The 12,212-nt window shown below is 43.9% G+C and overlaps 1 protein-coding gene across 1 annotated transcript; it reads left to right on the top strand.

The window, feature by feature from the left end:
* Positions 1-476: 476 nt before the first annotated feature.
* Positions 477-5,708, top strand: LOC119309280 (mitogen-activated protein kinase kinase kinase NPK1-like). The gene is made up of 17 exons (XM_037585307.1): positions 477-986; positions 1,087-1,128; positions 1,224-1,289; positions 1,381-1,491; positions 1,570-1,650; positions 1,749-1,826; positions 2,397-2,479; positions 3,120-3,201; positions 3,278-3,378; positions 3,503-3,542; positions 3,652-3,711; positions 3,793-3,845; positions 3,942-4,080; positions 4,211-4,429; positions 4,510-4,853; positions 4,974-5,041; positions 5,125-5,708. The coding sequence occupies exons 1-17, from the start codon at positions 591-593 to the stop codon at positions 5,202-5,204; spliced, it is 2,043 nt and encodes a 680-aa protein (XP_037441204.1). The 5' UTR covers positions 477-590; the 3' UTR covers positions 5,205-5,708.
* The last annotated feature ends 6,504 nt before the right edge of the window (positions 5,709-12,212 follow it).

Here is a 12,212-nt window from a genome sequence, read left to right as displayed (position 1 = left end):
ATTTTGTCTATTATAAAAATAATTGGATATCAAAATGCTTTAGAGTTTCGTACTCTCTTCATCCCAAAATGCTCCGTCCGTTCTTAAATATAAGTTTTTTTTTAAAAGATTTCAACGTGAACTACATACGAAGCAAATGAGTAAACGTATTCTTCAAAATGTCTATATACATCTGTATGTAGTCTTTATTAAAATCTAGGAGTACTTATATTTAGAAACGGAAGAAGCAAGTGTGGCTGATTTAGTATGGATTTGAACTGGCTGAGCTTCATGGCAGCAGCGCCTTCTTTTCCCTGTCCACTTGACCTGACGTGGCACCCGTTCCTGGCGCACAGCGCTCCCCCGGTTAATCAACGCGGCCACACGTACGTACTCCCACCCCCAAAGCCGATTCCTCGCCACGCCTAACGGTCGCGAGGGGCATCTAGGTCCATTCACCGCCCCCGCAAACCCCAGAATTTCAAAATCCCGCAGCCGAGAGCGGCGCCTCCATCCTCCCCCACTCCCCCCCGATTCGATCCCCACCCCACCATCCGACGCCGCCGCCGACACGACACCGAAGGTGCGCGCCCAAGCCTAGACCGCGGGCCATGCGACGGGACGCCGCTGGCCCCGGCGGCGGCGCCGGGTTCCACGATCTGTTCGACTCCGTGCGCCGATCCATCAACTTCCGCACCAGCGCCGCCGCGCCCCCGGAGCCCCCGGCGGGCCCCCTCGGCGGGGGCCCTGCCGGGGGTATCGGCGTCCGGATCAGCTCCTGCCTCCGCAAGTCGAGGGGGATGGGGCTGCTCGGGCTCATCTCCAAGAGCCCCTCGCCGCCGCGCCGCCTGCTGCCGCCGACGCCCGTGCCCGCCGACGGGGGCGGCCGAGCGGGTGAGATCCCGCCGATCCGGTGGCGGAAGGGTGAGATGATCGGCTCCGGCGCATTCGGGCAGGTCTACCTCGGGATGAACCTGGACACCGGCGAGCTACTCGCAGTAAAGCAGGTGCCGGGATTTCGCGATTTTGTGATCTGGTTTCTACTGTCTGGAGACTTGGAGTCATTCGTCAGACTAACTCTCTCCCTTGTTTGATTTTTGGTTCCAGGTTTTGATCGGGAGCACCAACGCGACCCGGGAGAAGGCCCAAGTGAGTAGCACTTCTCCGACCGATTTGGTTACCAATTTAGTTGTTGAGGCTTTCCTTTATGTGAGGTGATTTGTGGCTTTTGTTTCTACGATTAGGCGCATATAAGAGAACTTGAGGAAGAAGTGAAGCTCCTCAAGAACCTTTCGCACCCCAATATTGTGGTGAGTAGATGAAAGATCGATTACATTTTAGATACTCTATACTTGACTGCTAGACTGCAATTGTTTGATCTACTTCCTGTGGTTTGAGAAGAGGTACCTCGGGACTGTCCGTGAGGAAGACACACTGAACATCCTGCTGGAGTTTGTTCCTGGAGGGTCTATCCAGTCGCTTCTTGGAAAACTCGGTTCATTTCCGGAGGCAGTAAGTAACCATCAATCATGCGGTTTTCTGTGATTTGACTCGCAGAAGAGAAACTGATTCGTTGCGTATTTTGATCAGGTCATTAGGAAGTATACTAGGCAGATTTTGCAAGGGTTGGAATATCTGCATAGCAATGCAATAATACACAGAGACATTAAGGTAAAAACTCTGAAGCCTGAATATACTAGAATCTTTGTGTCATTGATTGTTTGGTTATGCTAATTATCTTGATGATCATGGGATTGTTTTTAATTCAGGGTGCAAACATTCTTGTTGATAACAAAGGCTGCATTAAACTTGCCGATTTTGGGGCATCTAAGCAAGTTGCCAAGTTGGTAAGATTGATGTTCAATATGCTGTTAAGGTCGAGTATAATAGCTTGGAAGAAATAAAGCCTTCATGTGCTTGTCAAGTGATCAAAACAATAATTTACAACAGAATAGCAAATGCTAAACCTTTCCTGTCTAATTATGCCATCAGATTATAGATTCTTATTTATTGCTCTTGACTACCTGTGTGCATGAAACATGGAAGTGTGAGTTTGGTTCCAAGCAGGCTTAATCAAAATAGGATGGTCCCAGGGATAACAAAATAGGATGGTCCCAAGGATAACATGTTTGTTATTTCCCCCTCTTATTTTCTTGCGGGGTAACATATGCTGCAGTGCCAATCCTCGTAACTTATGATAATATGATTATCAATTTCATGGAAAGACCCTTGTGCACCGTATCATTGATAACTGTCCGCACTTGTGTTGCAACATCATTGTATATAAGTTACCCGCCTGCTACAACTTTATCTGTGATTATTAGATGTCATGATTTATTTGTCACTGTGTGTTTTCTTTGTGCAAGTTATTCCCATGTCAATGTACTTAACGACAATGTTCAATGCTTTGGTGTCAGGCTACTATGACAGCAGCTAAAACGATGAAAGGCACGCCACACTGGATGGCACCTGAAGTCATTGTGGGGAGTGGGCATACCTTGTATGTGAAACGCTTCCAGTACTTTATTTCTTGCCTTTGTTTTTGAATTTGGATAGGCCTTTGCCTATGCACTAATTATTAATCCCAGAGTACCATATTTTAGTTCTATATTTTTCCAATACTTTTAAAAAATAAAAAAATGCTAAAAGTTTCCCTACTTCAGTGGTAAGTTGATAACTTGGAAAATGGAAATTTTATACCAAATCATGAACCTGGATTGGAACTATCCACTAGACCACTACTAGATTTTGGGGAAGCACGAAAGCACTACTTGGTCAGAACAATATGTCTACCTCCCGAGTTACCCACATGGCCTTACAGTTCCATTTTGATGTATTAGTTTATTTATGCCTTATTTTGACCAAGCACAGAACAAGCTGAGCAGCAAGCAGCAACAGTATTTCTTATTGTGAGATAATCGGCTAATATTTAATTTGTAGCTTTAATATACACACCTGTTGTTGTCTTCAATAGATTCTTATGGGTGTTTACCTAAAAAAAAGATTCTTATGGATATCTAATTTGTACTAACAACTAAGGGAGTATAAGATTATTCTAATGTACAAAAAACTATTTCATTCATCTCATTCTCTATTTGTTCTTATTTTATGAGCTGATCCCCACCCTTCCAATCTATCAGCTCTGCAGATATCTGGAGTGTGGGATGCACAGTCATTGAAATGGCTACTGGTAAACCACCATGGAGCCAGCAGTATCAGGAGGTAAACTTTTGTCCTCCCAGGTCCTAAAAGTTGTTTTATTTTTGGTTATTCATTGCACTAACAAAATGTTTTTCAGGTTGCGCTTCTATTTCATGTTGGAACCACAAAGTCGCACCCACCAATACCTGAACATATATCACCAGAGGCTAAAGATTTTCTGCTGAAATGCTTGCAGAAGTATGCCTGTTGTTGTCATATCTTTCACCTCACTAATATTTTGTCTGAAAGCATTACAAAACTACTTGCAACTGAAGTTTTCTGATTTTCTTATCTGTTGCTGTGGGTAATTTTCTAATTCCAGGGAACCAGAGCTGAGGTCTAGCGCGTCAGATTTATTGAAGGTACATTCAATTTGATTTCCTGCATCTTAAACATGTCTATGGTTCTAAGTGTATGATGATGCTATTTTCGTTTGTTTGTAAATGTGACATCTCAAACGACTTCTTGCAGCATCCGTTTGTGACCGGAGAATTTGATGACCGGCAGCTACTCAATCGTACTGCACAGAAGGTTGGATTGCTGGCATAATCACGTCGCTTGCTCAGCTTGTTTGGCTTAGTACTAATCTAACCTCTCTAAACAATGACACAGGATGCTTCTGTGAATGAGCTTTTCGCACATGATGCGGATGCGCCAACAGAGATGTAAGTAACTCCTGTGATTCCTGAGTTCATGCCATTCTACACAATCTCATTTTTGTTTTCTTTTTGTGACACTGCAACTTATTTAATTGCTCCCAGGGGTTTGAATCATTCTGGCAACTGGTCAACAATTAATTCAAATAGATCATCTAAAATCAAACCCCTATGGGAGGGTGGCGGTGATGATGATGACATGTGTGAGTTTGCTGACAAAGACGATCATCCAGCAGTTGGATCTGTAAGAGTTTTGCTTCAGCTGTTAACTTCTCTAAGAATTTCGTTTGATCTTTTACTCTGCATTTCAAAATTCGAAATATGAAAGAAGTTGTTATGTCCTCATGTTTAATTCTTGGGTCTGTCAATTCCAGAGCTATAATCCTATGTCTGAACCATTTGATGATGACTGGAAAAGCAAGTACGACATGAGCCCAGAGCAAAGTTCTCATCAGTCGAGGGAATTTGGTGGATTAGCCAAGCATCCTGAAAGCAGCATGACCGAAAATGATTTTACCTTCCCTTGCGAGGGAAGTTGTGAAGATGACGATGTACTTACCGAGTCAAAAATAGAAGCATTTCTTGATGAGAAGGTACTTTACACTTATGAGAATACACAAATACAGTACCTTACTGCTAGTACTTAAATGCTACTTGCTGGTTTTCTCGCCAGGCCCTTGATCTGAAGAAGCTACAAACACCTTTATATGAAGAATTCTACAATAAAGTGAATGCCGGGAGCTCTCATGGAGTTGATCAAACTTCCAATGGTAAATTCATAAATAGTCCGAAACTACCCCCTCGTGGAAAGTCGCCCCCAGGTAAGATGAGGGGAGGTCCAGCGGTGGCAACGCCTTGTGATACCATTTTGAATAGCAGTACGATGGCTGAAAGCTGCAGCAGGCAATTCTCAAGAGATGGCGGTGTAGATAGCAGCCGGATTTTGAGAGAAATAGCTTCCCCTCAGCTCAATGAGCTTGGGGATAAAGTTCATATTGATGTCCAAGATAGCCCAAGGTTTGCTTACATACCTAAACCTTGCTTCGATGACAGAAATTCTATGCAAAAACCTTAGGTGCACTGCATCTCTGCTAGAACTGGTACATGATCTAATAGGGGACCTATTCCTGTGAACAGCATCAGCTTTGCTGAGAGGCAACGAAAATGGAAAGAGGAGTTGGACCAGGAGCTTGAGAGGGAAAGAGGTAAGTGTAGCTTCTGTAACCTACTCCTAAGTAAGTCGACTCATGAAATAGTTTATTGAATGTTGATTTCATTTCACCAACAGTGATGAGGTTAGCTGGCTGTGGCAAGACACCGTCTCCAAGTAGACGGCCCAGCATCGGGAAGCGAGAGCGCCATCAATAGACAGCAACACTCGTTCCACAGTGAGCGAAGATAGCTATACAGTGCTAGTGACTGGCGGCAACAGCAGTACAGTCTGCAAGCTTGATTGTTCGCCACACAGTGCATATCCAGATGGCCGCCCAAATCAGCCTGGTGCAAGTAGATCTTCTTCCAACTTCAAAGAGGACCGGGGTAGGGGGCAGCCTTCTGGACTCATGGCCATGACCATAGTGGCGACGCTACCCGAAGAAGGGCGTACTAACCTGGGAGAACGTTGTGCTGACAGTTTCCTGCCAAGGGTTGTGACATTTTTCATTCTTTGCGGTGCTATGCGTGCTGTGTTTCAGTCGCATGGCTTATATTTGAGGCCTATATATTGAAAACAAAGTTTGTTGTATAGATTTTGGGTTGGCGAGCAACATGGGGCATGGGGCTTGGTTTTGTATGGAGCTTGTTTATGAAAAGCGTGTAATAAGCCAGGTAATGCAGATTATGGAAGATTTCGTTTGTTGATTGTTAATTTTCTTCAGGCGCTTCGATTGGTGAAGTTGTTACACTCTGTGCAGCTGTAATACTGAAAACATGCTACTATGTATGTTCTTGATAGTTTGACTCTCTCTCTCACTGAAAGTATAAAATGATACGAGGATATGATTGGCTTCTTTCTCACTAGAGCTGAACAAAGCAACATCAGGGCCTGCATATGGGTTTAACGCCGGGCCTACACACTTAACATTGCTGAAGAAACGTTTAATCTGCTAAAAAAAAGGAAATTGGTGAAGTTGTTCTTTGTGTGTTCATCGAGTAGACAGGATCACAGGAAGGAGAACAATGAGAAAACAGAGAAGGGAGGGCGACAGTTTCAATACAAAAGTCCTGTTTAGGGGAGGGAGTACAGAAAAATGGGTTTAACGACTTGAGGTCCTCCAAGTCCCTTTCTTTTTTTGACCGAGGGATCTTCCAAGCCCTTGTACAAGAGAGGTGCTTATATTCATGTGAGCACTTACAAGAGGTGACATAAAGAACTTATAACTATTATATAATGTTGACGTATAAATGTATTGCTTAGTCTCTTCTATCAGATCGGTTTTTTGGTTGCATTGGTTAGAGCATGCACTTCTAGAACTACATATAACACATACTTTTACTATACTATCTAGATCTTGCCCTGCTTGTTTGGGCTTTAGGCTGGCAAGTCTAAAGCCCAAACAAGCAGGGCAAGTTTAAAAAAAAACAGATTCTCGCAGGCAAATCTAGAAGCTGAAACAAAACAACCATTTGGAATTAGCTTTGCCAGAGAAGGTGAATCTGAATCCCGATCATTTTTAGTGCAATTACCCGAAGTACGTCGAAAACCCACACGGTGATTCGAAGCCAACTGAAGCTGAAACAAACATGACCTAGAATCCCACTATGCGTTAGCACCCCCCTCGAATCCCACACTACACAAAAACACAAAACCACCGTATGTTAGCCCCCTCCCCCCAGCCCACCTTGAATCCCACACTAAACCAAAACACAAATTATGCATGCCCTTAGAGATACTTCACATATTTTTTGGGGTGCAAAGTTGTTGTGGGAAATTGGGATTGAGGAAAATCTCAAATTGTTCACGGTTGTGATAATTTTTTCATTGGGTGCAAAACATATTGTATCGTCTCGGACTCTCGGTTGGTTGAAAAATAGTATTTCTCAGGTGAACTTGTTTTTTCTTATTAGAAATTATGGTATCATGCAGGATCTTTGACAGTTCTCAACATCGACTGGGAATTAGCATATGTGTTCTTGCAGGAATTCAAAAAATAAAAAGGATGTGGCAAAGACACAAAATAAATCTTTGTGAATCTTGTCGAGGTCATCACCACCATCCTCTACTTCACAAGTTGCAATTACATCTATGATGAAATCAAGCTCACGTCGAGCCGGCGGTGAAGAAACTCTTCCCATAAGAACGTTGCAAATCCAACATCAGTGTCGAAGTTTTCCTAGTGAGATACCTATCGCCACAATCCCATATACGGAAAAGAGAAAATAGAGGTGACCCGGCAACCAACATCACCGGGGTTTCCTCACCCCCGTCGACTACTCTATCGGTGGCAGGAGGGAGGGAAACCTAAAAGTGTATCTAATTCCCTTGATGGATTTTTGGTAATTAATGTCAACATATCTCCAGGAACTAATGATTTATCTAGCTTATCTCAGGAAAGTTCCTTCGAGTTGCAACAAAAGAAATGAAAGGCGAGCCCCACAAATTATCATGAAGAAAAGTGTTGGCAAAGATAAGGATTCTCCATTTTCATTTTACTGGTCCAAGATTGCACTGGGTCCATAGACATTGCCGATACTATTTAAAAGGGACGAGGATGTTATGATGATTCTTTCTCCGTGTGCTTAAAACTCAAACCAAATGCCCTCAAAAGCCTTCGAATTTCCTCCACTATATGTAGCTAACTTTCCTACCTTTTCGAAGCTGCCAAGCTCTTCCAGTCGAACCGCCGAGTAGTCAGTCTGGATATAGCCGTTGCAAACTCTAGCATGTCGAAGCTGCCAACCATTTCATTCGAAACCACCGACGTAGTTGGCAAACCTTCGGTTGCTCTCTCGAAATTTCCGAACACCGCTCACTCAGAATTTCTAAAGTGGTTACACAGAATGTGCCACTTTCAAGGTAGTTGCCTTGGAGACCGTGAATGCTATCTAATGAAACACAAACTAGCGAGACGCTAATTCGTGCGTGTAGATGGCCCGATCTTTCACGACGACTCTTGATCAACTGTTTGTCGTCCACCTTGTTCCTCCTCGGAACCTCCAATAATAATTTTCACCCACGTACAAAATACACGAATAAAAATAATGATCCCCTTGGATCAGTACGTAGGCGTCGATATGATAATCAACCCTTCGTCGTTCGTAAATTGTCACGGTGAAAAAAATTCATAGATAATACACAAGATATGGCCGCCCGTAACTCGGACATTTTTGTATATATCTCATAACTCACGATGAGATAATTACACCTACAGTCCCTGTACTCTCGGGTGCGTAACATGATGGTCCTCAAACTCGCGGAGTGCTCCACTATGGTCCTCATATACGAGAATATGCTTCAATACGGTCCTAGCTACGTCTTCCACTACACCCTGCAGCCCAGCCCTGTGCCATGTCAGCATACAATACAGGGCACACATGTCTACCTAACAGACGAGCTAACCAAGAAACCGGAGGATGATCGTTGTATAAAAATGACCTAGCACTTTATATAAATCAGTGCGTAATGTACCTCCTGAGTATTGTACTGGTTTCCTTTCTATTTTATTTACCATTTTTGTGTTTATTTTTTTTATTTGACAATCTTTTAATAATATAAATAAATTTTCCCTTCTATTTTATTTACCATTTTGTGTTTATTTTTTTTCCTTTTATTTGATGACTTTTAATAATATACATAAATTATATAATAATAATTCTTGTAGTTTTTTTCTTAATTCTTTAAAATGGGAAAAGTTAAAAAGGAAAAATAAACACGTACATGAACATTAAAGAATAAAAAAACAGTAGTTGGGCGTATAATTGGATAAAAATATAATCATTTTTCTAAAACCACGCTGAATATTATCCAAAATACTTGTTGTCAATTTATTTTAAACTGTTTTGTATTAAAAAATATAGTTAGGATGCACAATAAGTGTCGTGCTTGTGGTCCTGAATGAAGATACATAAATTTTCCTTCATTTTTTTTGTTAAATCCACATAATTTTTGTAAGTTCATGTTTAACTCTTCAAGGCACAAAATAATGAAAATAGAATACAGATTTAAAATGCACTATAACTGGATTTGTTTATATGAAAAATAAAAAATGATACAAACCTTTTTTTACAAAAAGAATTAGATCTATTATAAAGATTTACTCAAGGAGGATCGGAGTCCGAAAGACTGACTCGAAAAAGGAGTGTCGTCATCCGTCCAAACACCACGTCTGTGAGAACTAAATCCCTACCTATCTACTAGCAGGAGCTAAGACACTAGGAATCTCCTCCCCGCCACCGGCCGCTGGAGTGGCAGGCGGAGGGAGGCGAATCCCCGGGCTCGCTGGCGGAGATCGACAGGAGGAAGGCTTTCCCAAGACGCACTGGGAGAGAGGAAAGAAAAGCGTATTGTAAAATAATACAAACTTGGTAAAATAAAATAAAATGGAAATAGGATAATCATAAGGAAAATTGCTTGAAGATATTCAAACATATATGGCACGCTAACTGGCTGGCTTAATTACATGTCCCATGGCTTCAAACGAATATTTGATTTATTATAGCCTTTAGATCATTTATTTATAGGAGGAATCGGCCAGATTGGTTGTTGGCTTGGCTTTCACCTAGCAACGACGTCTCAGGTTCTAACCCGCTACTTTTGAATTTTTCCACTTTATTTTTATTTTTCTCTGATATGCTCACATGTGAGGCCCATATTTGTACAGTATTGCGGGGAGTAGCGCTAGATGTAGCCAGGACCATATTGAAGCGTATTCTCCTATTTAAGGGCCATAGTAGAGCACTTTGCAAGTTTGAAGACCATCATGTTACAAACCGGAGAGTACAAGGACTGTAGGTGTAATTATCTCACTCACCATCGAACAAAAACTATCTAAATCCTCGGTACACTCGTCGTAGCCTGCCTGTTATATGGCCAACACATGTCAACCAAGTCGTGGATGGCTAGGACTAGAAAAGAAAATAGGATCCTAAAAGCATCTCTAACAGACCCCTTAAAAGTTGACCATTAAAAACGAGTATAAGGGGCACTGCAAACCGTTTTTACGGTGCGAAATTGCCCCGGGCAGAGTAGACCCCGTAATGAAACTATATCCCACTATAACTTTTTTTTTCTTTTTGCTCTTTTTCCTCCCGTCTCTGGCCACGGCGTGACTCGCCTCGGCGCCCCCGCCCCGACCGTGTGCTCCCTGGCGCGCCTGCCCGTCCCCGATTGAGCTCGGCACCGCCAGCCACCGCGTGCGCTCCCTAGCATGGCCATGCGAGCTCCCCGGCGCCGCCTCCCCCCTCCTGGCGGGGCCGCGTGAGCTCCCAGACACCCCTACCCTTCTTCGGTGCCGCCCTGCCTTGATTCGGGCCGTCGGTGGCCGGGTCCGCTGCTTGTGGACGGCCTCGCCTCGGCAATGGAGGTCGAGTCAGCCGCAATTCGGATCGGCGGTGACAAATTCCGGCGTGCAACGGCTTCTTCTAATAGGCGGCGACAGATTCCAGTGAGTTCCGGGTAGATTCTGGCCAGTTACGCGGCGGCGCGTCTGCTCTGACGAGGTTTGACCGGTTTGCGGGTTAAACTGTATACTGCCTTCGGAACTGTACATATAAGGTTCTCACTGATGGATTTTCAGTGCCCTTTAAAAATTTTAAGGGCCAAACAAGTTTTACTGGATTTGCTAGGCATTGTTTTTTCGACTGAAACAGTAAACACCTCTTTTTTACGGGTTTGACCACTTTAAGGGGTCTGCTAGAGATTTTTGAACTACCAAAAGGAACGTAACTACACTAGGAAATTTCCTAACAGAATATCCTTATTGATTACACTAGAAAATGCCCATGTGCTGCAACGGGATATACTTATTTTAGTTTGTTATCTCGTGATTTATGTGTCCATACAAGTGCGATTGTGTAAATAAATGTTGTTGGGGATGAATTTGGAAACCAGCCTATTCAAGAAAGGATGGCGTGGCGGCGGCGCCATCCTCGCGGCGGACCTGTGTCCTCAGGCTCCGCCATTGCGACGATGTTTGCTCTAGCGTCGGCGCGGAGCTTGGGAGGTAGTCCAGGAGCGGATGCAGATTGTGGTCTGCATCGACGACATCTAGAAGACGGAACGTCTACTGAGTTCGTGGTTCGTGGATGGCAGGTATGGTTTCCTCCTTTGGCGTCTTAGTCGTGGTGGGGTGCAAGATCTGGAGTTTGATGGCGTGTCCGGGGTGTTGCCCCGGTCCGATTCATTCGACGGTAAGGGCTTCACTTTTGGTGAGCCACCTTAGTGGTCCACAAAGCTGCATATAAGCGATAGAGCCACGTCGAGCTCGGGTGAGGAGGTGATCCGCCATTCTTTTCTTCGATGGCTGCTATGGTGGTGCCGGAGGCAGGTGATGGACGTTGGTGTCAAGCTCAGAGATGTTCTACTATCTTTTCAGTTTTGTCATGTCGATTTTTACGTGGCTTATACTTTGCTCTTTATAATATGAATGGGACACGTATTACAATGCAAAAAAATCCTGCCCATGTTAACGTGTTGCAGTTTAGTAAGTAAATTAATGTGATTGAGCGATATGCTCTGAAGGTGCGATTGTCGTGTTGAAAAAAAAATGGTTGGATGAAAAAAATCAGTGGACAGATGTGGTGGTGCGGGGGAACCGGTTGATGAGGAGTTCTACCTAGGAGGAAATTGAATGCTAATTATTTTTTAAGTAGTAGGGATTGATGTGATCCATCTGGAAGGTCTGGTTGTACTGCTGAGTAAATAGGAAGTTTTTCGATTAAATTAGAGCAACTTCATCGGGACGACCCAAACGGACGCGCGCTTTGTCCGCTTTCGTCCATTTGGGTCGGCCAGCCAGACGTGCGTGTCCGCATTGTCAAATGGGTCGGCTTAACCGCCCAATGGGAGGCGAACCCAAATCTGTCAGCGTAGGAGAAAAACAGCTCACCGAAATAAACATAATTAAACATAAGTGGCCAGTCAACCGTCGGTCAAAGTCCACTTAAACCTAATTAAGCATTAATTAAAACATAAAAAAATTCCACGCCCATATGCTGCCCTAGACGTCGTCGGCCTTGCCCTTGCCCATGCGTCACCATCACCGTCGGTGAGGTTGATGAAGATGGGAGTAGGGCCAGCCCACTCGAACGCCGCTTGGTACGCTGCCAGGACAGCCTCCTCCGGCGTCTGCTGGGGCGGCGACATTGCGACTCGCCGTGCACGCTCCTCCTCCTCCTCAAGCCACAACGTATCCGCGTCGCGTTGCATCCGCTGCTCGT

The sequence above is a fragment of the Triticum dicoccoides genome, chromosome 5B (genome assembly GCF_002162155.2).
Source record: "Triticum dicoccoides isolate Atlit2015 ecotype Zavitan chromosome 5B, WEW_v2.0, whole genome shotgun sequence".
Classification (NCBI taxonomy): domain Eukaryota; kingdom Viridiplantae; phylum Streptophyta; class Magnoliopsida; order Poales; family Poaceae; genus Triticum; species Triticum dicoccoides.
This window is presented reverse-complemented; position numbering and strand designations above follow the sequence as displayed.